We start from the raw sequence: 27,465 nt of genomic DNA on the forward strand, positions 1-27,465 counted from the left end.
CTTTTTTCTGAAGTCTTGTTTTTCCCTCTATTTTTATGGGTCGTTAATAATTTCGGTATTGTTCCATATGTTTTCTAGGATTAGGTTTGCTACCTTTATATTCGATTTTATGCCTTTTGGCTGAACAATTGATTATTTTGATAAAGAAAAAGAGCCAGAGAGAATTTCTCTAACTATTGTGTTTGTGATTGTCTTTGTCGCTTCGATCATCATCCTTCTTAATCGCTTCCCTGCATCAGCTCCATACAACTGAATGGTGAGATTGAAACCCTAAAAGTAGTCAAGGTTAGAATAAGTTGATCAGAAGATATGGTTTATCCAAACCCAAAAAAAAAAAACACAAAATGTATTACGGGACGGCCAAACAGGCCCCCAAATCTTACGCATCATATTATGTCATTTGGATATAAATAAAACAATCAAAGTCCTCGTACTAGACTAGAGTAGTTGTCCAAATCATCCATCCACCCGCGCGTCGTCTGCGGCGCCAATATGACATCAGACGATGCGTGTGTAGTGGGCCCTCTTCTCGTCTTCCGTCAACAAATTGCCCACCCAAACCCAAAGTCAAACATTCGGAATTCCCCACTATATAAAACCAGCAAAAACGCCAGAACGAAAAGCTTCCACTGAGACCAAACCCTAACCACAAATTTTCTCGGCTCCCTCCTACGATGTCAAACTCCGGCGACTTTCACCGTATCCCGTTCCAGTCCCCGCCCAGGCCTCCGGAGAACTACCAGCGGGACCCGCTGCTCAACCTCTCCGCCGTCCGATCCCGAATGGACTCGCTCCAGCGGTTCCTATCCGATTCGGTCAATAGGAATCATCTGATCGGGAAAGACCAGATGGAGATGGTGTCCACGGAGATCTCCGCCGCCATCCACCAGATCATCGTCAACGGCGCTGCCCTCCTCGCATCCACCGCCCAAATCAATCGCGCTCCGCCAGATCTGAAGTTTTTACCTGTCGATTTACCCGATGTGGAAACGAAGGCTTCAGTTACAGCGGTGAATCGGAGTTCAGTACTCAAAGATGCCACGACAGATCTTCAAGTTCCAGGTAATTTTGGCGATCTAGAACTGAAAATCCAATGATGGGAAATATTATTCGGTACGCACCGTGGTGTACCAGGCCCCTTTAACACCATACATTGACCTAACAAATTTTAGAGCAAGCAATTCTAGGAACACATTTTAAATACACAATTCCGGACACAACCGCATTCAATGCGGGTGAGCCTGCATACATGGACGCTTCCGAACACAGTTGTATCCAAAAATTGTGCTCCTAGACTTTCTGCAATAAATGTGTAGTGGTGAAGTTCCGTTCCTGTATAATTTCTTCAATGATCGATACCACGACAGATCTTAAAGTTTTTTTTTTTTTTTTTAAATAATGCAGGTGTCGAGGTCAGTTTAGGCGCACCTAGATTATTCCTGGAGGACCAGTCGCACCGTCCACTTGCGGAGGGCCCAACTACATCAGATCTTAAAGTTCTAGGTAATTTAGGGGATGTTGAAACGAAGATTTCAATTTCTGCGATGGGTCGGTGTTCAATTAGGGATACTGCAATAGATGTTAAAGTTCCTGGTAATTTAGGCGATGCTGAAATGAAGACTCCCATGGATTTGAGTAATTCAATAAGTATGGACCTTAGTCACATAATGCGCGAGCACGAGCGAAAGCGTGAGCGCGAGGAGAACGATATTGAAAGTGTCTTTAAAAAACATTTCAAAGGAGTAGAAGCGAAGACTGAGAGTAAGAGCGTAGAGTTAGAAATGCGCGCGGAAGTGAAGGGTCCTATATGTGACTTAGGTACGGACATGAAAGGAGTTGTGGGGATGAAAGTGGAGGAGGAAGAGATGAAGGAGGAGATTATTACTCCGGGTGAGGAGGACTGGGATATCATCGAGCTTGATGCAGTTGAATTGCTAGCAGAACACATTCATTTCTGCGATGTATGCGGGAAAGGATTCAAGCGTGACGCAAATCTTCGGATGCATATGCGGGCCCACGGGAACCAGTTCAAGACCCCCGAGGCATTGGCGAAACCGGAGAGGAGTTCGTGTGAGCTTGATAACCGGAGGAATAAAGCCACCCGGTTTTCGTGTCCGTTCTCGGGGTGTAACAGGAATAAGTCGCACAAGAAGTTTCGACCGTTGAAATCAGTGATTTGCGTGAAGAATCACTTCAAGAGGAGCCACTGCCCGAAGATGTACTCGTGTAATAGATGCAACAAGAAGAGTTTTTCTGTGGTGGCCGATTTGAAGAGCCACTTGAAGCATTGTGGGGAGACCAAGTGGAAATGTACTTGTGGGACCACGTTTTCGCGCAAGGATAAGTTGTTTGGTCACATGGCACTTTTTGAAGGCCATATGCCGGCGGTGGTGGAGGAGGAGGGGAAAGGGGCGGCCGCAGTGGCCACAGTGGTGGTAGAGGAGGATGAAGATGATGATGATCAGAGGAGGGAGGTTGAAACAGGGGAGAATGGATTTTTTGATGGATTGCTTGATGGGTTTGATTCGATTGAGGGATATTGTTTGCAGGAGGCATTGGGATCTCCATATGGTTTAGGTGCTACAATGAATGACTTCTTTAACTTTTGACATAGCTCAGGTGCAATTCTTTTACTGTATGTACCTGTACCTGTATCTGATGTTTTTAGCATTTAGGGATATTTGTATTGTTTGTACTAATAACCATTACAGTTCTCCTCGTGGAGTTGTGTTTTTTTGTTCCTCATAGCTTCTGTTGTTGTTGTTGTAGCTGCTGATATTCTTCTGCCTGTTTAGATTCTGCAATAAAATTCATATTTTTCCTGGTTCTGGGATTTGGTTTGATGCTTGAGAAAATTTTCTGTTTTCAATTACTGATTTAGCTTGAATTGGTAAACAAGGTTACTTTGAATTTATTTTTTGAGAAGTTTCACTTGAGCTAATGGTGGATCAATTTTCTGGGTTTTTTTCTTTTTTTGGTATATGCAAGAAACCTACACTAGCCTTAATCCTAAGAGGGTTGGGAATGAGAACCCCATGGTAAAAATCGAGGACCTCATCCTAATAAAGGCACCGCTTAACCACTTGGGCTACCCTTTGCCCTTGATCAGGTTTCCGGTTAGGGGCCGGGTTCGATTTTGTTTCTCTATTCAAACAGGTAAAGTTACATAATCAGAACTTGGGAGAGGAAAGAGCAAAGAAAGTGAGGGAAATTCAAAAAATCGACTCTTTTCTTTGTTTGCTTATTCAGATGAACAAGAGGATGTGTAAGAGGAAAAATAACTTCCTACTCTTGGGTTTAAAAGAATAAAGAGAAGGTGTGCCGAGATGGATCAGTGTGCCGAGATGGATCAGTGGCCAAGATTCGACATGAGGAGACATTTGAAGACCACACCAGATACTTCGAAGGTCTATAGTTGCATTTGTTCCAGGTGTTGACAATATCCGCCTTGGCAGTGTAGAGAGGCTTGCATTTTCATGTTGTTTTGCCTACCTATGTTAATTTTTTTCCATGAATTTTCGGTGTAAATTCATTAGCTTCCTTGCCGACCGCAATGATGTGTTCCCATTAACAACCAAATGATTCAAATGCATATTTCCTCGCGTAGTGAAGCCTGTGTTTGGTTTGCTCGGGTAGAAAACTGCAAATTGCTTTAGGGCAGTTTTGTTGAGAAAACTGCAAACTGCAAATTGCTCGGGTAGAAAACTTCGAAACTTTCATTGGAGTAGATCCTCAATTTGATAACTACATCCAGAAAAGGTTGAATAGCCAGCAATCTGCGCTTCTGGCGTTTCAGGTTTTTGGGCAAAAAGGGCAGGTCCCTTGTTATTGAAAGCCGAATCCCAAGAATAAAAGCCAAACTTTGAACCCGGAATGGACTAGACAAACGGAAACAGGTGGGTGTTGTAATCCCTTGCGGGGCAGGGCATGGTGCCTGAGTTCGATTGGACCTTTCTACAGCAGCAAAAAAAATTTTTTTTTTTAGGCTCAACGCATTAATGGTGTAAAAGTATTTTTAGTTCAACAATTGCATCGGGTTTATTTCACATATCGAAATCAATCATATTGTAAATACCATCAAGAACACTAACCAAAGTAAAAATCATACTAATCGATATCTCATCAATGTTCTGAGTAGGGGTGCAAACGATCCGAGCCGCTCGCGAGCGACTCGAAGCTCGGCTCGATAACAGCTTGGCTCGGCTCGGTTCGAGACACAAACGAACGAGCTCGAGCTAAAATGTTGGGCTCATTTCATAAACGAGCCGAGCTCGAGCTCGTCGAAACTCGGCTCGAATTGGCTCGCGAGCCCAACTATATTATATATATATATATATATTTATTTATTTATTTATATATATATATATATATATAGAGGAATTTTCAAGTGAGGGATCCCTCATTTTGTTAAAATGAGAGACTTTCATTTCCCAATCAAATTTTGAAAATCCGAACCGTTCAATATGTGTAGAACGTAATTTTAAAGGTCCCCACGAGAAATCAGCAAAAAAAATGACCGGGAAGGGCGTCATCCAAGCAGTTTTTTTGAACCGTTCAATGAAAACTGCTCGGATGAAGCCCTTCCCGGTCATTTTTTTTGCTGATTTCTCACGGAGACCCTTAAAATCACGTTCTGATCACTTTGAGCGGCTCGGATCATCGAAATTCAATCGGGAATGGAAGTCCCGCATTTTAATAAAATAAGGGATCCCTCACCGGAACCTAACTCTCTATATATATATTTGTTTCATAAACGAGCCGAGCGAGCCAAGCTCGAGCTCTGAAAATATATATATATATATATATTTGTTTCATAAACGAGCCGAGCGAGCCGAGCTCGAGCTTTGTAAATACATCTCGAGCCGAGCTCGAGCTCGAGTCCTGCAGCTCGTCACGAGCTCGAGCCGAGCTCGAGCTAACTAAATTTTTGGTGAGCCGAGCTCGAACACTCTAAAACTCGGCTCGGCTCGACTCGTTTGCAGCCCTAGTTCTGAGGGAACCGAAATTATGTAACAATGTGGATCACAATTGAAAATACTTCCTATAAGACGGACGAAAAGACCCAAAAAAATTCCAAAAAATAAAACTTTGCTTTCAACAATGTTCTAAGGGAACCAAAATTATGTAATTTCAAAACGCCCCCATGTTTCTGTCAAGCAAGAACAAGATAATTTGATTCACACAAATGATAAAGCACGACGAAAACAAACGCAAAACACAAGGCATATATGGTTTGAAAGTGTGCACATATCTAGCGGCCGGGATCATAGGAAGAACAATGCATCGTATTACAAAAGAGTGGTGCTATTTGCACCAACCGTTTCCTACCGATGGTATACCGACGGCCGCGCGCGGCCGTCTCCGGCCACCGGACGGTCGATCCGAGCTATCCAAAAATTTTAAAAAAAAAACCGAGGGGCCTGTTGCGGGAATCAACGGCATCTGATGTGTGTAGAGTGCTTGATCTAAACACCCTATTTTTCGTGTACATATATATACACGAAAAATAGGGTGTTTAGATCAAGCACCCTACACATATCGGATGCCGTTGATTCCCGCGTAAGGCCTCTCGGTTTTTTTTTATAAAATTTTTGGACGGCTTGGATACATATATACACGAAAAATAGGGTGTTTAGATCAAGCACCCTACACACATCGAATGCCGTTGATTCCCGCGTTGGGCCCCTCGGTTTTTTTTTAAAATTTTTTTGGATGGCTCGGATCGGCCGTCTGGTGGCCGGAGATGGCCGCGCGCGGCCGTCGGTACGATTTCCCTATATTTTTGGTCGGTACGTATAGGATTTTTGATTACAAAATTGGGATTACACTTGCACAACCTTTTCAACCGTATGTCTATTGCTCTCCCTTTTCAGAAATTCTTGTCAACCCAACTTCTTCTTTTTTCTATAGGAGAATATATAGCAGAGAACTCATAAAATATAAGTTAAAAAGTTACTCCCTCCGTCCCTAATTAATTGTCCACTTTCACTTTTTCCAAATTTTTTAAAATGAGTTATATCTTTTAATTTATACTATTTTTCATAATTTTCAAAATTTTGTCTAATAGAATCAATCGAGATCTATCAAACAAGATCCATATTGCATATAAAAAATATTATACTTTGGAAGATATAAATGATTTTTTAAAATGTCCAGAATAGTAACGTGGACAGTTAATTAGGGACGGAGGGAGTAGTAAATTATTAGAGACCAAGTCTCAAACTCGAGACCTCGGTGAATTTGGAACAAGCGCTCAATCAATTGGGCCAACTTGCAATCTCGTAAACCTAAGCTTTTGATTATTCAAAGATGGGTTTTACTTCTTCTGGCATGGTTCTTGCAAGTAGTAGTAGATAGTACTAGATATGTAATGTAAGCAGCCAGGTATATAGCTAGGTTTGTGTGTGTGATGGGTAGCTAGATGCAACATACGGAGTATAATGATAGGATTGTCATTTTCAGGAAAAAAAAAAAATGGAGGATTGTTTTCTAGCTTTGATCTAACTTCGTAGGATGTGCCCCCGCAGTACTTCCTCAGGTGGCGAGGTTTGGATCCTTTGGTTTCAAACGAGTATTGTATAAAGTGGATCCAATGGTTGAGATTCATATTAGTGTGAATATGGATCATCCATTTCACACATTCTATTATTTTTTGGGAGGAAAATTGTGTTTGCAAATTAATTTATGTATAAAAATTCAAACGTAAATATATTTGAAATTGTCTGATACACGCAAGTTTCATGACATAGGGATCGAAGGGGTCACATGCAAAGAAGATCGATATCAGACGTATCTATATTATTGGGATTTATCCTTCAAAAAATCTTTCACGTAAAACTGATTTATTATTGGGATGTTTATATCTTAAACTAACTGTAAAGATAATCTAATTAAATAGCCAATTACCTAGATAACATTCGGTTTTTTAATGTTAAACCACAATCTGTACATATTCATTTAAATTAGGGGTGGGCATGCCTAACACGAAAAACAAAATAAATTCATACAATTGAGCTAAAAATAAATATTTTTTTGAGTAATTTTATACATTGGACATTAGTTTAATGAATTGTCAACTAAAAAAAATAAAAATTTAGCAAAAAGTAGGACTTTTTGACATGACAACATGACCCGAACACGACACGACCCGAACATGACACGAAAGATTTGATGAGTTGAAAAATATTCTGTTATTTCATAAATAAGATTTTCATACATAATCCGAAAATGACACGAAATTACCTGTTGCCCACCCCTAATTTAAATTGCTTCCATGCAAGTAATGTTGGTGTTTCCAAGTATTTTAACATCAAATCACACGTAGTATTCTGCAACTTCTTATGGCTTGTTTGGATGGTATTTTGAAAAAAGAAATTTGAACTCAAAAAAATACTTAAATCTCTACTTTCAATCATTACTCTAATTTCTCTTTCATATCTCTAATCATTATTCTCATTACCCATATCTTCAATTATTACCCTAATTTCTCTCTTCACTCATTAACCAAAAACGAAACTCAAATTTTTTTTTAAATATCATCCTAATAAGGCATAGTATTCACAAGACACTCTGTATACATGTGTAAAACCTTAATTCATCTTAAGCTATATCCCTTTCAAAAGTAAAATAAAAATATCTCTCTCTCTCTCTCTCTCTCTCTCTCTCTCTCTCTCTCTCTCTCCACACACGCACACACACAAATACACAAGACCAGCTCTACATGTTCAACGAATCACGGTTTGTTATCTCACGACTCTTGCCAAATCATACCTAATGGGCACAAGCTAGGCAAAGGGGTGACTTCTTATGAGTAGTAATCCCACCTTCCTCCTCCATGCTAATATCCTCCCTCCTCATACCATGCACAAGGCATTTCCCAATCAAAATGGTACAAAAGGTTGGCCAAAATCAGCTCCACGGTCGAACTCGCCATGCCTGTGCTAGGGCAAATCCTTCGGCCAGCTCCAAACGGTAACAGCTCAAAATGTGGCCTCAGAAATCCACGTTGTTATCCTCAAACTGTTCTGGAAAGAACTCATTAGGGTTTTTCCAACAGTTCGGATCCCTGCCAATGGCCCACGTGTTGATCAAGACCCTCGTTTGTGCAAGGACATCCTACCCGTCATCAGTAATCTCAAGTTTACAATGGCGTAGGGTTTCGTGTGGGATCAGTAGTGGGGCCGGCGGGTGCAACCTTAGGGTTTCCTTCACCACCATTTTAAGGTATTTGAAGTTCGAAAGATCATTTGGATCAAATGTTGACTTTACCTACGCCGCTTCTGATTTCCTCTTGTAGCTTTTCCATGACATGTGAATTCTTGATTACCTCGGACATTGCCCAAACCATTGCCACTGCAATGGTGTATACGCCTCCAATAAATGTGTTCTGAGAAATGGAACAATTAGTCGGATGAAGTACATTTTTTATTTGTAGGAAAAAATATTCACAAATGGAATTTCATTCCAAAACTTAAAAGAATATAATAAAAAAGAAACAATGATATTTGTGCCCAGTAAAAAATAACAACAAAAGATATATATGCCGTCAGAAGACGGCTACCTAGAAGCAAGAAATAATACTGAAACACGAAAAAAATTCAAAAACAAAATCTGCTCCTAGAATGATAACAGATTTTTGAAAGCTGAAAACCTAAAATCTGCAACTAAAATTGTTTATAGACACACACACTAACACTGAAAGTACTTTAGCTTATAATTAACATACCTAAAAAAATGCATTAAGACGCCTTTAAATTAAGATGTTTGAGGATTCTGCACCAGAAAATCTCAAAGAAAACATCATTTTCCTACAAAAAAAGAACAACCAAAAAAAAAATAATAATTTAGAAAGGCCTTAGGGAGAGTTTTTACCAGGATAAGTGCCTTGATGTGGTCTTTGGTAAAGCGAAAATCACTAGATTCATCATCCTTTAATAATCCAACCAAAACATCAATAAAGTCTTGATCTTTTTGCTCCAATAATTTTTCCCTCCCCAAATCAAGGTGATCATCAATCACCCTTTCAAAATACTCATCAAGATTCACAAAACACTTCTCTAACCTCCCTCTATGCCCACTCAACAAATCCACAATCCACCCAAAAGATGGAAAGAAATTCTCAGCTGAGAAGCTGTCCATCATTTTAATGGTCTCCCCAATAACTTCTTGAAACTTTTGACCCTTGAATTGCTTCCCCCCATAGCTCTTACCAAAGGCAACCATCCACACAATCCCATCCACCAAAGCAAAAATCTTCTCATCAAAATTGATAACTGAGTTTGGAGGGGATTTGATTGACACAAAGATTTGATCAAATGATCAATCTCTACTTCCCTAGCACGCATGAACAATTTCGATCTCTTGGCACTAAAAAGTTGGGAAACAAAGAGTTTTCGCCTTGCCCGCCAGCTATCGCTGTAGGGGGAGAAGGCCACGTCGAGGAGGAAGTCGTAGGAGAGTCTTCTGGGTCCCGGCGAGCGAGGCCTGCTGCAGAAATGGAGGTCATGAGTTTTCAAGACTTGTTTGGCGAATTCGGCCGAGGAAACGACTAGGGTTGGGATATAACCTAGTTGGAGAAGCATTATGGGGCCATGTTTTTGGGAGAGCCGGTATAAGGATTGGTGGGGGAGTTTGCCTAGTTGGTGCAAGTTGCCTATGATGGGAAGCCGTGGAGGGGATGGTGGAAGCTTGGGACATAGGTTTGGTTTCTTCCTTTTGGTTGTGAGAAGAATTTGTAGAGAGAGAAAAGGGAGTAGGAGTAAGAGGATTAGAAGAGGAAGGAGCCATGGAAGAGTTGAGGTAGAGATTGTATCCATGAACTTATATACGTTTTGGGTTCTCTTCAATTTGCATTGAATTTGGGAGTTATTATGGTCTAAGCTATCTTGACTTGGGCTTCATGGAGATTTTGCAAGCTTGAAGAGACAATTTTTAGCAGCAATCTCTCTGTATAGATATATCAGGTCGGCATGAATTAAAGATAAATACTAACTTCAGCAACAAAGAAATTTCAAGAAATACTATAAGCAAATGTAGTAGAAGTTCTCAACTCCAAATCCCAATCTCTAATTTTCCTGTATTTTTATTTTTATTTTTAGAATGAGTTTTCCATAAAAATCCTGTCTATAGTTTATATATGGGTTTTAGACAAGGAGTTTCCGCTGAACCTGGAGACCCTATTGTCCAACATGAGATGAAATTTGAGCTGTCCTACTATTTCAGAGTTGTTGTATATGAGAATGACTTTTTTTTTTTTTTTTTGCTTTAGTCCGTTTTAGACAATTAGGAAAATTTGCCTTGAATTGGTGTGTTTGCCTTGAATTGGTGTGTGTGGGGGGTGGGGGGGGTTAGGGAGAGTGTTAAGTGGGGGAAGAGGGTTGAGGATGTGTGATAATTAATAGGGTAATTAATATTCAAAAAGCAAGAAAGAAGAAAGAAATGAAAAAAGGTCGTAGTTCTCAATATGATATTGGATGAGCGGGGAACCATAAAGATGTCAATGTGAACTTCAATTGAATTTTTTTTCCCTATTGACCCATACATCGAATGAATACAACGCTACAAATAAATGTACTATTGTGATTCGATGTTAATCTATAAGTGGGTTTTCACGTAGAGCAGCCTTAATGTAATAGTTTCTTTTTACACTGGCCGTGGATAGAAACGGCAGCTATGGGCCAAAATTTACTTTTTCGGTCCAATTGCATGTAATAAAACGGGTGAAGCCGAAGTAACCCAAAAAACTGAAAAGTATTGGTTTTTTTTATTTTTTGAAGGTACTGTTAGTTCGGGCTTGATTTCTTTTTCTTTTTTTTGGAAGATGTCAATTTTGATGCACTCGGACTATTGTTGATTTCCTTCCTTTCAGCTCTGTTTGGTTGAATGTAAAATGTTCTATAATTACAATATTTTCCAAGTAAAATATTTTTACATGATTTTACGACCTTTTTCCTTGATTGAGGCCCAATTTTATTTCACAAACCAGGAACTCATCTACTTGGCGTCTATTGTAGCATTTGGTATTTGAAGAAAGCCTAGGGAATTTCCACCCCGGCTTGGGGTATCAAGGAGTCCATGTGGTAGAGAGAGAAAGAGTCTTGCTAGAGAGAGAGAGTGTTTGCAAAGCATTTGTGAATGTGTAAATGTGGGACCCGGGGACCTTGCCTAGCGGCACCTCTGCCGTGCGGGTGCCAGGCGGTCAATCCGGCTGTTCATCTAAAAATCGACTGCCCGGATCAAAACATTTTTTCCTTTTCCTTTTCCTTTTCTTTTTTTTTTTTTAAATTCATTCGGTACCTTTGCATCTGAACTATCCAAAACACTTTTGGACGGCTGAAATGCGCTCGGCACCCCTGCCAAGCACCCTTGCTTGGCAGGATCTCCCAGTCCATAAATAAATGTGGCCCACCCAAGACTCATGTTGAGAGACGCAATAGATTTGCGGATCCAACAATGTTGAGTGGCGGAAGATGATGGTTAGGGTTTGAAATCTGAGTAAAAGGCTAGAGAAGTCCATACCAAATCAAGCTTTTACTTTACACAAATCTGAATAAAAATTAGAGTAACGAGAGGAGATGATCTAAGGATGTGTAGCACATAAAACATTTTGCCCTGAAGAAATACCAAATACCAGTAAGTACTAGAACTTACACAACTCACAGAACCAAGATCAAAATACATGAGAAACACTGCACAATAACTACAATTCTCACTCTGAAAAAATCAAGTACCATTTTCCTTCCCGGTATGGGGCAATTATAGTTATCGACACAATTACTGACGGCCCGCAAAATTAAGAGGCTGCAACAACCAAGTGACCTTAACCAGTAATATGAACACGAGAAATGCTTGTTATGCCAAAAGCAATAAGACCACAAAGAGATCATATACGTAGCTGCTTCAGATTTCCGTGTCTGGTCATCTTCCGCCAGACAACTCAACAGCATCTTGATTATAAACGGAGTCCTCTCCCCAATCGAATCTTCTCTGTAGTCTCTCGTACTCTTGCCTACGGTTAACTTCGACATGTTGCCATTCTTCCCACCTCTCAGCCAGTCCCTCACCTTCTAACATCCGAACCACCTCAGACATCAAAGGACGGTCCTCAGGCGATGATTGGGTGCAGAGTAGAGCAACCTGAATCATCATCTCCACTTCTTGTATGTTGTAGTGCTTGTTTAGGTTTCGGTCCACAATATCATCAAGTCTTTTCTCCCTTTCCAGTTTCTTGACCTTCAAGCAAACAAGATGATTGGCTAAACAATAGATGGCCCAAAAAGGGAAATACGGTGCACAACTAGCAAACCTCCCTAAAGTTTCTTACTTTACATGGCATGCAGTAATGGAACTATGGAATTTGACACGGATACCGCAGGAAGAATGTGACAGGAATAACTCAAAGTCTCAAACCAGGAAGAAAAGCAAGTAAGATTCGTTAGTTTGTGAGTCTGTGACACAATACTCTGCTCAAATACCACGTGAAATTCAAATGCCCCCAAAGTTCATTTATAGAAAATTTGTAACAAATTTCTGTTTCATCAAATATGCAAATGTCACGCTGAAAGTATTGTGGAGCGGTGGCCCCATTTTAAGGAATCAGCAACATCTTGGTCAAACTTATTAGTGTCACTAGTAAACATGAAAACACACACGGAACAATATGAAAACAAAAATGACAACAAAGTCCTTCCATGCGGTCTCTGAAGACCATCAACGGAAAAAGGATTGTCAAAGTTGATTGCCAAGGTTACCATTGAGAAGGGAGGGGCTAATGCATAGAGATGTTTGATATAGCAAGTGTGAGAAAACAAGCAAGATGTCTGTAGTTCTATCACTACCCTACCCCATTCCCACCCATAAACTCCCACTGGGGAGATGTGAAAGACAGACAAACAGAGATGGTACACAAATAAGGAACTAGGACCATACGAAGGCTAACTTACATGGTCAAGCAATAAAACATCATCTTCTTCTTCCAGGCGTGAAAAGTCTATCGCCCTTTGACCTGTCACAAGCTCCAGAAGCATTATCCCATAACCAAAAACATCCGTCCGTTCTGATGACTTACCAGTGGACAAGTATTCGGGGGCTATGTGACCCATTGTCCCACGAACTTGAGTTGTCACGTTAGTCCTTCTTACATCCACCAACTTTGCCAGGCCAAAGTCACCAACGACTGCTTCAAAATCTTCATCCAGTAACACATTAGCAGCCTTAACATCCCGATGGATAATTTTGGGATTACAATGTTCATGAAGGTACTCTAGCCCACGAGCTGTACCTAAAGCCACTCGTTTTCTTGTAGACCAATCTAAAACAGGCTCCCCAGGTTTTATTTCTGAGTTCAATGTATAGAGACAGATAAACATCATGAGAAAATCCACTAAAGGTTGATCTCCAAAATCAAAAAACATTCATGTCCATAAGAATGTACAAATTCTCCTTAATAGAATCAGTACGAACAAGAATTCGAAATGTTTTCTCCCCTTCTTTCTTCCTTGAATCTCTCTCAAATTTGAAGACATTAACTTCACCTAATTCACCACTAGACAAGGAATAGATTGCAAGATTTATTCTTACCTCAATAGAGCATACTGGATAAACACATACAAACAGTTCTATCAATCCCGCTGTTTGGAAAAAAAAAAAAAAAAATTCCCGCTGTTTGAAGGAAGATTTCAAGTAGATACCCCTAGAATGTTACATTAACTAAACTTACTCAAAGGAGTAAAAATCAGTACAATGAGCTGCATCGTTCAACAATTTACAAAAAATGGAAATTTTCAAAATGCAATTGGCTTGATGCCTGAAGTTGTGGTGTGTGCAGAATTGTTTTGCAACTTAATCATGTTAACTGTGAAGTAAACCATAGTGCTTCCTTTATTGGAAAATAGCGTCGGGCTACTTATTTTCATCAGTCTACCCTGTTTACTTTGATTACCAAAATAATTGTACTTGTGAAAGCTCCAAGTTAGCCAACGCCATCATGTTGTTCTGAATTCCCAAAGCTAAGGTACAAACATTTGACTGGTGTAGTAAGAACCCAGATGTCATACGAAGGGTATGCTTGCTTTTCCAAACATATAAAAGTTGAAGGATCTGGATAAGCATCGCAGAATATCTACTGTTTCTCAGTTCTTCCTGCTCTCTCTAATTTCTTGCTCGTGCAGCATCACTATTAGTACTAGTTAGTACTTACTCTCCTTACACTGGGACCCTCTATCTAAATATCTAACTGAACTCATAGATAAACAAAATGGCACAAACCATTGAATATATACTTAGAAGTCTAGAATGTATACTGACATCGAACACAAAATAAACTAGAATCGCTATAGAAGGGAGAAAGAAACATGGCTAAAGGACTTCTATTAGTATCCTTTCTTTGGATAGATAAATTAAAGTCTATTACCTCGTAGACGATAGGCAACACTTAAATTCTGCATGAAGGGATACACCAAAAGGCGTTCTGTTGGTGTAGTGCAGAACCCAATCAGATGTAATAGATTCCGATGAACAGCTACACTTATCATCTCAACTTCACGCTGGAATGCTGCATCTCCACCAGGACTCTCATAATCAGTCAATCGTTTCACAGCAATTTTTGTATTATCAGAAAGCACTCCTTTATAAACCTTTCCAAAACCCCCCTGTCCTAGGACATTCTTCTCGTTAAAGTTGTCTGTAGCTAGCTGTAATTCCCTCCAAGAAAATCTTTTTAACTGGCCAAATGGAATTCTTCTGTCAACTTCACCTGGGCATGCAAGATATATATTTTTTAGATTCACTCCTCCAGCAAATAGACAAAGGAAACCAAATCACACACCATGGGACTAACTAAAATACAGTAACCAAGTATGCAAATCAGAAACTAATCATATTTCAAGTTTGATTATCGTTTATTACTCCTAGTTTTACCTCGAAATTGTTGAAACATACAATCGATATTCTCTGAATTTCTCAATTAGTCTGCTGGCATCAAAGATGCTCCATGACTTCATTGGGGAATATCAACTAACCTTAACGATTGCAAACTAAGTTACATATGCTCTTACCTTCAGTTCTTAAAAAATAAATGCACGACTTTTTCGATATTTTGCTAATTTTATAACCCACATAGAGAATTAACGCAAAACAGAAAAAGAACGAACAAATTCGTAAATGACTACTCACACCACAACGTCAAATCTGAAAATAAATAAAAGGTTAACGGTATTCCTTGCTAACCCCTGGAACTACTGACTGAACAACTCTGCCCTCAAACTCATTCCCCCATGAAAAAAGCAGTGTTGTGCACTTGAAATTTTCAAACTCACAACCGACAAGTCACATTACACCAAGTACCAACAGCTAACAAGCACTGACCTTGATTTACCCAAAAAAAAAAAAAGCATTGACCAAGGTTTTTGTGATGGGGCTCAAACTGCTATTTATGGAAGGTTCTCTGCTTCCACCATTAGCCGTCCGAGAATAACATGTCAATTAGTTTAAGGGTTGACATCAGGCAAACAGGCAGTCACAATTTAATCTCTTATCTCACAACGAGATGAGTCATAATTTTGATCTACAAATCTGGCACCCTAAATTTGAAATTAAGGACTAAATTTCCAGCCCAGCTCCTACATATCATAATACCAAAAGAAAATGTTAGGCTTGTGCAGAGAGCAGATAGAAACAAGTCTGTTAAAACATTTGAGTACTCTATGCCACGCAATGTTTAGATGGGGTTAGACAATAGATTCATGTTTTTAATCAGATATGAGCTTAATCCTAAATATCTGGAAGCATTGGCATTCAATCTGGTTCTAAAGTTTAAACTAACAAGCAACACAAACCTGCGACATCGACAAAAACTTCACGCCTGTATACCTTATGCCTTCCCTTCCAAAAGAGTAACAGCAGGCCTCCAACAACAAGAAGACATACAATTCCAACAATGATTCCAAGTACAGTTCCAATCTTCGATTTATTAGAAGAGCCTGTCAACAAACCCAAGTCATGAAATAAGCTTCCCGAAAAGATTATTATACAGCAGCAAATAAAGCTGAGTCGAGTTTAAAAAACAATATCTAATCCTCTTACCGACACTACCAGATGCACAACGTTGGGAACCATTTATGCCACAATTCAAATGGTTTCCTGTAAAACTGAAATCAGTATCAGAAGTCAAATCAATAGGAACAAAGATGAGAGAGAGAGAGAGAGAGAGAGAGAGAGAGAGAGAGAGAGAGAGAGAGAGAGAGAGAAATCAAATCAGTGAAATATTTTCTGCTGACTTTCATAATTATGAGCTCGTGTCTTTAGAAAAGTTGAACATACTTGTATTTGGGAACTTTGAATAAACCCCCAGGTATTTGACCACTCAGACCATTCGAACCAAGCTGACTACAAAGTAATTACAGAAGCCATATAAATAATTCTACCATATAATCAAGGAACATTGGGAATAATCCATATAACACTTAATTACTTACATATCAGTCAAGCTTGCAAGATTTGAGAGTGAGTCAGGGATGGTCCCCGTGAGATTGTTTTGACTCAAATACCTGCTTGCATAGTCAAGTAAATGCATTTGTACTGATATTCTTCTAAAATAAATTTACAGTAACAATGCCAAATGTTACAAAGAGAAAAAATTGAATAAGATGCAGAAAGTAACACATACAATAACTGAAGCTTTGGGAGATTGCCAAGAGAAGGTGGTATTTCACCAGTTAAACAGTTATCATCCAGATCCAACATAGTCAAGCTTGTCAAAGTTCCAAATTCCTCCGGTATCTCACCAGTTATGGCATTTCGTTGCAGTACACTGCAGGATAAATGATTCTAACAACTATCAGTCAATAAAATTTAAACATATAAAATAGGACATTGACATAGGTTTCTAAAACGACTATAAGGTTCCTTTCTTCAATGTTTCTTCTTATCTTCATCTTCTTTATTTTGATTCCCAGCACTCTTGCGCAATATTTACAGCCACAAGCAACATTCTTTCTGCATAATCAAATCCCTAAAACCTTTACAACCCCAACCCAAGTTAACCATTCTAGCTCCAAAATACTGAATCCTCCCTGCTGTCCAGAAATTTAGCAAGTTAACTACTTAAATTTGAGACCTAAAATAGCATCAAGTCTCCAAAATATTGAATCCTCCGTCTAGTGAGCTCTATCATACTTCATGCACCCTATGACATATCTCGCAATTAAGAAGTAAACGCACTTCTAGGAAGCTGGTGTGTTCGTGTCGGAGTCGGAGACATCCCTAACACGCTGGACACACCCTGAGGCGTGTTAGACACCCTTCCAAAGGCCCCCCATTTTATCACTTTTTCAAAGCTGGGAATCCTACGGGCACTTGAGGGACCCTGTATCCCTCGCTTATAAACAAATGGAACACAGTAAAAGTGAAAGGGACACAATAGTAAAGAGAAACTATATGTTACTATAAACAGTAATCCCTTGTTGTCGCCCTTTAGGCCTAAAGAATTTGGTGTTACATGATGAAACAATGTTTTCATCTTGTTTAGGTTTATCAATGTAAAAGCTTGTCCTAAACCGATTAATTATCCCTCCAATTAATAGTATATGAACCTAGACAACCTCTACACTCATTGGCAATTAGTTTTCAATTGAATACTTTGACATGGTAACAGAGCCAGGCTTTCAAAAGCAATTGCACAAGACTAAGAAGATTTTTCCCCCTTTCGTTTGTGCCCTAAGTGCACATATTCAGCTGTAGTTTCGATTTTCTAGATCCTTCCTCTACCACTCCATCGGATGAAGTGTTAGAATTCGTACAACATTTGTTAATTGTAGTCACTATTAAGGTATCCTGTGAATATATGACTGCAGATCCCAAAAAAAAATGTAGAATCAGAGAGTCCCACCCAAAAAGTGCACAACACTAGCAGATTATACATTCACCAGATTTCTGTTTATAAAGTCTTCAACCCTACCAGTCACAAAACTTCCTTTCTAAAAATTCCAAAAATGGCTTCAGGCAAATTAAACTGCACTGAGCTGTAATTCTTAAACATACAGTGTTTGAAGGGTCTTCAAAGCTCCGATTTTAGGGGACAAGACTCCAGAAAAACCCAAATCCGATAATGATCTGCAAACACACAATCAGACACCACATTTGAGGTCTTATGATGGCAACTACAGATTGAAGCCTTGATCCATAAGTCACAAGCTTATGGAAGTGCTGAGAGCAATATAATAGCAAGCATTTCATACACAGAAGCAAAGCAAAATAAGCGTGCGCATTACTTACACATAAATGACATTATTGTTCTTGTCACAGGTTACTTTGGTCCAAGTGCATGGATTTACCATATTTTGATACCAATCTGAGAGCTGATTAGCTGAAGCATTCAGAGAAGTCTTCAAAGCAATGAGGGCATCCCCTGGACAAAAGTTAATTATTAAATCAAGCTGTCAACACTCACAAATGAGAATTACAACTTATATTTAGGAAACTCAAGCACATTAGAATAGAAGAGGTAAGGTAAGATGTATGAAATAATTCCCACCTATTCAAAAAACCAAGAAACACCATGTCATCAAAAAGCACCAGTTTCTCCAATAACAAAATTTGAAATATTATTTTAACACATATAACACCTATTTCCAAAATATCTAATTCATGTTCGATTGCTCCAAAACAAGGAGCGGATGTGGTATGCCACATGTCCTAGATTGTGTCTTGAAATATTATTTTAACACATACAACACCTATTTCCAAAATATCTAATTCATGTTTGATTGCTCCAAAACAAGGAGTGGATGTGGTATATGCCACATGTCCTAGATTGTGTTAAGATAGAGATAAACATTATAAGAAACAAAGGAGCTTCTAAACATGAGAGCAACTGTTTTTAAACATTGAACCCCAATATAATGTAGTCCATTTTTTCTAAAAATAATCCTTTGAAAACTCATTTCTAAGAGCATTATGACCTTGTTACACTTTTATCTTCAAAACTCCACTTGTTAATTGAAGTTCATTAAATGTGATTATCTTTTCATACAAGAATTATTTCACTATGAATCTCTTGATTTACCATTAGGCAAGAAGTTGTAACATGTTTTGGAGCGAGTGTCCAAAACTTATATCACCATATTAGGCTAACTAATAGCACATTCTTGGTGACATGGCATCGCATTCCTGACCCAAAAGCAACTTATTCTTGGTTACTCCCTATCAATTCGTATTCTAAAATTTTTAAAAAAATTCAAAGAAAGAAGCCAGGGCACAAACAGAACTCTAAGTAAATGGAATACACTACATTATTGACTATGCATATGAAAATCCAATAATGAATTCGAACAAGAAAAAGAATCAAGAGGGCTAGGGCACCAGCAAAAATGATAACAATGCTTAGCCTACAACATTGTGTCTAAATGACGTAAAATATTATGGATACCTTGTGCATCAGATGATACAAAAGAATGCAAACAAGCCAATATTAGAACTCCAAAAACCAGCTTCAGCCCGAAAAACATGGCTTCTCTTATGTGAGACTGTATTCCTAGTTCTCAATGCACGAAAATGCGTTCTCCTCACTGAATGTATGAGTGAGCTTGATCTCTGCAGAAGATTCCAGCATCAGGTTTCTAATGAAATTTATAACCTGAGATGTACACAAAAAAAACAGCAAACCAGATACAATCAAGAATATTGACATATTTAACCCATGAAGAGATGAATCTCATAAAATGTAATCTGCCACAGTGCCGGTACGTGGTCATAGGAAAGGGGCCACAGGGTCACTCAACTAAAAAAGTAATGAATTACACCAGTCTAACCCAAGTTGTAGTCGAGATTATTGGAATTCACACTTCACATCCACGTCTTAAGACTTTGGAGATACAGGGAGAAGTTGCCAGAGGGAGAAAATAAAACAAGAAACATATAATTGCCAAATAGGTTTAAGAGGGACAAGGTTGAGAATCCACTGCCAGGGCAAAAAGTCTTCAAAACAAGTAAAACACAATGAACAGTTTAAAAATGGTGTGTACAACTAATTTCTTGAAGTAGGAAATCGGCCTAAAGTGCACCTTGAGAAAAAGGTTTAAACAGAAGGCAAACTCAGTTTGGAAAGCAACTCAAATAGACCCCTTTGTTGTACATGTACTAGATTTGATACAGTACAACAACAAGGAAGACTAGCTGTAGCAAGGCTTTCAAGTTTGGGACCTTTGGCGGCCAAGGCCAACCACACAACCTATAATCAGGAGATTCATAAAATCATGAAATTGTATCCGGAAGAAAGGCCAAGGAAATATTATAAATCATTTTTCTTATATCTGACAGCTGAGAGACTAAGGAGATTAATGGGATGAGCCTCGCCCCTCCACTAATCACTAGTGAGACTCAAACCCATGAACTCTTGACCACCAAACTACTTGGGAGTTGGCCCTTTCTTATAGGCAATCCACTTGGGTACATTGACTCATTTACTTCAACTAAGCAAACCACCCCCCCACCAAAAAAAAAAAAAGAAAAAAGGAAAAAAAAGACTCATTTACCACACTACCGATCCCCTGCTTCAAATTCATAGTTAAGAGAATAAGAGGTATTGCACTTAATAGGGAAGGATAAAAACTCATAGGTTAGAATCGCAATACCCACATTAAATAAGAACACTAAGGATAAAGATAGCATTCATGCCAAAAAAGAATGTTTACATTGGCACAAATTTTTTTGGTTTCTGATCAAAGGCACTTCCATGCTTCTTAGTGTCCTATGGTTTCAACTATTTCAGCTGACTTATGCGAATAATGTAAAAATTTTATTATACTAGCTGTTCAAAAAAAATATTATTCTAATAATTGAAAGAATTAGTGTAGGTCATTTCAGCAGGTGTGAGTTGAAATATCCTTGGACTAATTCCTATGGATTTGCACGATAAAGAATCAAAAATTATCATTTTGATTCATGTCTCACAAAATCACTCATTTGTTTGACTGATTTGGTGAGAAACTCAAAATATCTTCTTCTTTTTTATTGCCAAATCATTCAATCTCAATCCAAAGGTTGCATTTTTTATTAGTACATCTTGCAAAACACGAGTCTTCCCGTGCTGACCCAATAAATTCAAGGAAACCGATCTCATCTTTTCAGTCAACTAAGGCCATAAATTACACATGTATAGTCCATAAAACAAAAAGAGAGAATACAGCAATGAATGCCCACCAATTCAATTTTATACCTAACCAAAATTGAAGCACTAATTCCTCAACTTACCCTTCAAGCTAAATGGAATTGAAAACCAACCCAGATCATAAATGAATCTAAAACTTAAAACAGCTACAGAACTCTTACTGAATCTACCAACATGATAAGCATGGGAGAGTTAATTGTAATTGTAGTTTGTACTTAGGGATCAATGTGCAAATATTGTAATTGAGAGGGTTGTTTGTTGTTCAGTCGGTTAATCTGTTAGCAGGATAAAGGAGGGGGGTGTTTTCGAGTGGGGTGTGTGTTTTCTATTTCTGTTTCTCTTTCTACTTCCAATTCTCTCTTCTCCTCTCCACCTCCTGTAATTCTCTCTCTCACTCTCCCTCCCATTCACCTGTAATTCTTTCCAACATTAATAATAAAGTTCTTTGGTTCAAATACTTAGTTTCTTTCTGCATAGTTCTATCAGTGGTATCAGAGCCACGCTCCTCTGACTGTGGAGATCGCACAAATGGCGGATAACACTCGTTCTCAAGAGATCAAGCGACTGGACGACTCAATTCGGAAGTTGTCAGACACTACCAATGAATCTATTCAGCGTCTGACCAACATTTCGGATCGACAAGCAGCATCGATTGAGGGTTTTAAGGACACGATGGAAGGAATCAAGAATTTGATCACCACGTTGACTTCAAAGTATGAACAAATTCAAGAAAAGGTATCATCGTCTTCTTCCTCACCACTACTTCCAAACCCTAGTCAAAATCTGGGTTCTGTACGTTTGTTTCAACCAAAATTGGATTTTCCAAAATTCTTCGGTGAAGACCCAGAGGCATGGATCTACAAATGTGAAAAATTCTTTGAATTAAATGCTATAGAAGAAACCCAGAAATTACGACTAGCTTCATTACATATGGAAGATAAAGCCATGCATTGGTATAGATGGTTTGAGAAATCCCACACCCTGCGTACTTGGAGGGAATTTTCTAGGGTTTTGATGCTTAGATTTGGGGAAAATGTTTTTGAAGATGCAACGGGGCAATTAACCAAACTTCGACAATGGTCGACTGTCAAAAGTTATCAAGAAAAGTTTGAAGAATTAGCTAACAAGACCACGGGCCTTTCTGAGGAATTCTTTATTAGTTGTTTTGTTAGTGGATTGAAAGAAGAGATAAAAGGTGGAGTTCAGATGTTCCAACCAAGGTCAATCTCCCAAGCAATGGGATTGGCACGACTTCAAGAAGAAACAGTAGAGGCATTGAGCAAGAAGACAAGGGCCCCAATGAAAACTGTTCTTCCTTTTTCTACTACCTCACAGACATCTCAAGTATCAAATTCTAGGTCAGCCGAATCAAGTGGAGTGGTCAAAAGAATAACCCCCAGGGACTTTGATGATAGGAGGGCAAAAGGGCTATGTTTTGGCTGTGATGAAAAATATTTTAGAGGGCATGTGTGTAAAAAAAAGCAGTTGTTCATGATCGACGTTGGGGAAGAGGAAGAAGAATTTGTGGAAGCCCCACAAGAATTGCCTACAGAAGATAGTACAGAAGAGTTCCATATTTCTGTGCATGCCTTATCAGGAATTCAGTCCTACAAAACTATGAAGATAAAAGGGGTCATTAAGAAAGTTGAGGTCAACATATTGGTGGATTCTGGAAGCACCCACAACTTTCTGGATCCAGGGGTGGCTAAAAAGGCAGGGGTGAGAATCTATCAAACTAGTCCTCTAACCATCATTGTAGCCGATGGCACTAAGATCAGCAGTAAAGCCTTGGTTAAAGACCTTAAATGGAATATGCAGGGCATTGATTTCAGCTCTGAAGTACGTTTACTGCCACTGGGAGGTTGTGATATGGTGTTAGGAGTACAGTGGTTATCAACACTTGGGCCAGTAATTTGGGACTTCAAGAATTTGCGGATGCAATTCTCAGTTTCAGGGAAGAAGCTCTTACTTACAGGAGACACTACGACTGGTGTGAAAATTGTGGATGCTAAGAAAATGCAACACCTACTCAACAAACAGTCCCCAGGCATGATGGCCCAATTATGCAGCCTACAAGCAGTGACTTCAGAGGAGGTACACCCTGACATACTCCAGATTTTGCATGCTTTTGATGATATCTTTAGGGAACCTACCTGTCTGCCTCCTTTCAGAGACCATGATCACAAGATACCTCTAAAACCTGGTGCTCAACCCCCAAATATCAGACCCTATAGATATCCGTACATTCAAAAGAATGAGATTGAAAAGTTGGTAAAGGAAATGATGGCATCAGGGGTAATAAGGCATAGTGTTTCACCTTTTTCTTCACCTGTTTTGTTGGTTAAGAAGAAAGACAACACTTGGAGGATGTGCATTGATTATAGAGCTCTTAACAAAGATACCATCAAAGATAAGTTTCCCATTCCAATTATTGATGAGCTGTTGGATGAGTTACATGGAGCCACATATTTTTCTAAACTAGACTTGAGATCTGGTTACCATCAGATTAGAATGCATCCTAAGGATATTGAGAAGACAGCTTTTAGGACCCATGAGGGTCATTATGAATTCCTAGTCATGCCTTTTGGCTTGACCAATGCTCCCTCCACTTTCCAAAGTCTCATGAATACTGTATTCAGGGCTTTCCTCAGGAAATTTGTGCTAGTCTTCTTTGATGACATCCTTGTTTACAGTAATACTTGGCCAGACCATTTGCATCACGTCTCTCTTACTTTGGCCAAACTACGAGAACACCAATTGTTTGCAAAGATGTCCAAATGTGCATTCGGGCAGCAACAAGTGGAGTATTTGGGACATGTGATTAACTGCCAAGGGGTAGCAGCTGACCCTGCCAAGATTGAAAATATGATGCATTGGCCTAGACCTCAATCAATTAAAGCTCTTAGGGGTTTCCTGGGTCTTACTGGATATTATAGAAGATTTATAAAAGACTATGGAAAAATTTGTCAGCCCTTGACTGTGTTGCTCAGGAAAGATGCTTTTGGGTGGTCTGCAGAAGCTGAAAATGCTTTTATTCAGCTCAAAACTGCTATGTCAACAGCCCCAGTTCTGACATTACCTAACTATGCCAAGCCTTTTGTGTTGGAATGTGATGCTTCAGGAAAAGGATTGGGGGCAGTCTTGATGCAGGAAGGAAGACCTATAGCTTTTTACAGCAAAGCTCTATCCCCTACCAGGCTGGGTCTTTCCACTTATGAAAAAGAACTCTTGGCAGTGGTTATGTCAGTTACCAAGTGGAGGCATTACTTGTTAGGCAGGCAATTCCTTATCAAAACTGATCATCAAAGTTTAAAATTCTTGTTGGAACAGAGGATTACCACTCCAATGCAACAGAAGTGGTTATCAAAACTCATGGGATTTGATTATGAAATCATCTACAAGACTGGTAAAACCAATGTGGCAGCAGATGCTCTTTCTAGGGTGGAGGATGAGGCTCAGTTGTCAATAGCAAACCAAGGGACCTTTGCCACTATGACTGTAGTTCTTTGTCATTGGGTAAAGGAGCTCCAAACCAGTTGGGAAAAGGATCCGGAATTCCAGGCAATCATTCAAGACTTACAACAAGATCCAACCAGCCATCCTTCCTTCTCATGGCAACACCATATGCTCTACTATAAATCTAGGCTGGTAGTGGGACGTGATGTTTCTTTCAGGCTCAGATTGATCCAAGAGCATCATGCTAGTCCACTGGGGGGACATTCTGGGGGAGAAAGGACTTATCAGAGATTGAAACAAGCTTTCTTTTGGAAAGGTATGAAGCAAGCTGTGCTGAATTATGTGGCAAGTTGTGATGTTTGTCAACGACATAAAAATGAGACTGTAGCTTCTCCTGGTTTACTCCAACCTTTACCTATTCCAGAACGATTATGGAGTGACATTTCCATGGATTTCATTGAGGGTTTGCCAAGTTCTAACCACAAGACTGTTATTTTTGTGGTGGTGGACAGACTTAGCAAGTACTCCCACTTCATACCACTGACCCACCCTTACACTGCTACTATTGTGGCACAAGTTTTCTTAGACAACATTTTCAAGCTTCATGGTATGCCACAATCCATTGTATCGGATAGGGACCCAATTTTCATTAGTACTTTCTGGCAGGAGTTATTTCGTTTACAGGGTACCACTTTATGCATGAGCACAGCCTATCACCCCCAATCTGATGGGCAAACAGAGGTCATTAACAGATGTGTGGAAAATTATTTGAGGTGTCACACTAGTGACAGACCAACAACTTGGACTAAATGGCTTTCCCTTGCTGAATGGTGGTACAACACCACCTTCCATGTTTCTACTGGAATTACCCCTTATGAGGCCTTGTATGGACAAAGACCTCCCAATCTCATGAATTATGTGCCTGGGGGTACTGCAGTAGCAGCAGCTGATGACTTGTTACGTGACAGAAGTACTATACTCACATTACTCAAGGAACATTTGGCTAATTCACAGCATAGAATGAAACAACTAGCGGACCAACACAGATCAGAAAGGTCTTTTGAGGTGGGAGATTGGGTGTATCTCAAGCTTCAACCTTTCAGACAAGTAACAGTGGCTTTCCGCAGGAATGCTAAGCTAGCCCCCAAGTACTTTGGTCCTTATCAAGTGGTGAAAAAGGTTGGTCCTGTTGCTTACCAACTTGAGCTTCCTCCACACTCCAGAATTCACCCTGTTTTTCATGTCTCTCTTCTCAAGAGAAAGCTGGGGAATGATGTTGTGCCACAATCAGACCTTCCACTTGTTGGGGATGATGGTCGCCTTCGGTTGGAACCCTTGGCCATTTTGGACAGGAAGCTAGTTAAACGGAACAATAGACCTTGTACTGATGTCTTAGTCCAGTGGACTAATACCATTCCAGAGGATGCTACTTGGGAGAATTGGTACGATTTCCACCAGCGTTTTCCTGATTTCCAACCTTGAGGACAAGGTTGTTCTTAAGGGGATGGAAATGATAAGCATGGGAGAGTTAATTGTAATTGTAGTTTGTACTTAGGGATCAATGTGCAAATATTGTAATTGAGAGGGTTGTTTGTTGTTCAGTCGGTTAATCTGTTAGCAGGATAAAGGAGGGGGGTGTTTTCGAGTGGGGTGTGTGTTTTCTATTTCTGTTTCTCTTTCTACTTCCAATTCTCTCTTCTCCTCTCCACCTCCTGTAATTCTCTCTCTCACTCTCCCTCCCATTCACCTGTAATTCTTTCCAACATTAATAATAAAGTTCTTTGGTTCAAATACTTAGTTTCTTTCTGCATAGTTCTATCACAACAAAGTACAAATCCACACACGCATACATACATACATTCATACGCACAACAAATCAAAGAGAAGAGGAAGAAGATGAACCTCCGAGAAGAATCAAACCGTTCGGGCTTCCGAGGAGCAAGAAAAGAATTGAGAATCGAATACTACAAAAGAAGATTCGGTTTCGCTAATGCCTGTAAATCTGGGTTGTCTTAAAAGAAACACATCTGTAATGAAAACAGTATTCACTATCTCTCTCTCTAAAAAAAAAAAAGTTTCTCTCTCCCTAATCTGGTAGTGGTGGCTTTTGAACTGGTAAACTTTTATTAGTCGTTTAGTATTCTCAATACAGTTTACCTATGATGGGAAGCCGTGGAGGGGATGGTGGAAGCTTGGGACATAGGTTTGGTTTCTTCCATTTTGTTTTGAGAAGAATTTGTAGAGAGAGAATAGGGAGTAGGAGTACGAGGATTAGAAGAGGAAGAAACCATGGAAGAGTTGAGGTAGAGATTGTATCCATGAACTTATATATGTTCTGGGTTCTCTTCAATTTGCATTGAATTTGGGAGTTTTTATGGTTTACCTATCTTGACTTGGGCTTTTCATGGAATCATGGAGATTTTGCAAGGTTGAAGAGACAATTTTGAGCAGCAATCTCTCTGTATAGATATATCAGGCCGGCATGAATCAGAGATAAATACTAACTTCAGCAACAAAGAAATTCCTAGAAATACTTAAGCAAATGTAGTAGAAGTTCTCTCAACTCCGAATCCCAATCCCGTCCCTTCGGGGACATCCGATAAAATTGGAACGATATAGAAATTCCAATCCCTAATTTTCCTGTATTTTTATTTTATTTTGAGAATGAGTTTTCCATAAAAAGTCGGCCTATAATTTATATATGAATTTTAGACGAGTAGTTTCCGCTAAACCCAGAGACCGTTCAACATGAAATAAGTTGTCTTGCTATTTGGAGTTTTAGTTGTTATATATGAGAATGACTTCTCTCAAAATTTGTAAATTTTTTTTTTTGTTTTAGTCCGTTT

At 39.3% G+C, this 27,465-nt stretch overlaps 3 protein-coding genes across 7 annotated transcripts; 1 reads left to right on the forward strand and 2 right to left on the reverse strand.

Moving 5' to 3' along the window:
* Positions 1–578: 578 nt before the first annotated feature.
* Positions 579–2,828, forward strand: LOC131298215 (uncharacterized). Its single transcript, XM_058323569.1, has 2 exons — positions 579–1,062; positions 1,405–2,828. Exons 1-2 carry the CDS (start codon positions 675–677, stop codon positions 2,607–2,609), a joined length of 1,593 nt encoding a protein of 530 aa, XP_058179552.1. The 5' UTR covers positions 579–674; the 3' UTR covers positions 2,610–2,828.
* A 4,815-nt stretch (positions 2,829–7,643) lies between these two features.
* Positions 7,644–9,222, reverse strand: LOC131336223 (2-methylbutanal oxime monooxygenase-like). Its single transcript, XM_058371978.1, has 2 exons — positions 8,872–9,222; positions 7,644–8,386 (listed from the first exon to the last, which is right to left on the reverse strand). The coding sequence occupies exons 1-2, from the start codon at positions 9,220–9,222 to the stop codon at positions 8,252–8,254; spliced, it is 486 nt and encodes a 161-aa protein (XP_058227961.1). The 3' UTR covers positions 7,644–8,251.
* Positions 9,223–11,574: 2,352 nt separating this feature from the next.
* Positions 11,575–27,013, reverse strand: LOC131298213 (LRR receptor kinase SERK2-like). 5 transcript variants are annotated; one of them, XR_009190469.1, is made up of 13 exons: positions 26,522–27,013; positions 19,424–19,630; positions 18,271–18,403; positions 18,037–18,108; positions 16,664–16,807; positions 16,473–16,544; positions 16,318–16,383; positions 16,081–16,145; positions 15,834–15,977; positions 14,411–14,752; positions 12,942–13,336; positions 11,839–12,231; positions 11,575–11,799 (listed from the first exon to the last, which is right to left on the reverse strand). XR_009190469.1 is itself a non-coding variant. In XM_058323566.1 (12 exons), exons 2-12 carry the CDS (start codon positions 19,500–19,502, stop codon positions 11,917–11,919), a joined length of 1,827 nt encoding a protein of 608 aa, XP_058179549.1. In that variant the 5' UTR covers positions 19,503–19,587; positions 26,522–27,013; the 3' UTR covers positions 11,575–11,916. The 5 variants fall into 5 exon arrangements, 4 of the variants coding, with proteins under 4 accessions (XP_058179549.1, XP_058179548.1, XP_058179551.1 ...); XM_058323566.1 differs by having other exon boundaries at positions 11,575–12,231; positions 19,424–19,587; XM_058323565.1 differs by having other exon boundaries at positions 11,575–12,231.
* Between the last annotated feature and the right edge of the window lie 452 nt (positions 27,014–27,465).

Source organism: Rhododendron vialii, chromosome 8a (genome assembly GCF_030253575.1).
Source record: "Rhododendron vialii isolate Sample 1 chromosome 8a, ASM3025357v1".
In the NCBI taxonomy this organism is placed as follows: Eukaryota; Viridiplantae; Streptophyta; class Magnoliopsida; order Ericales; family Ericaceae; genus Rhododendron; species Rhododendron vialii.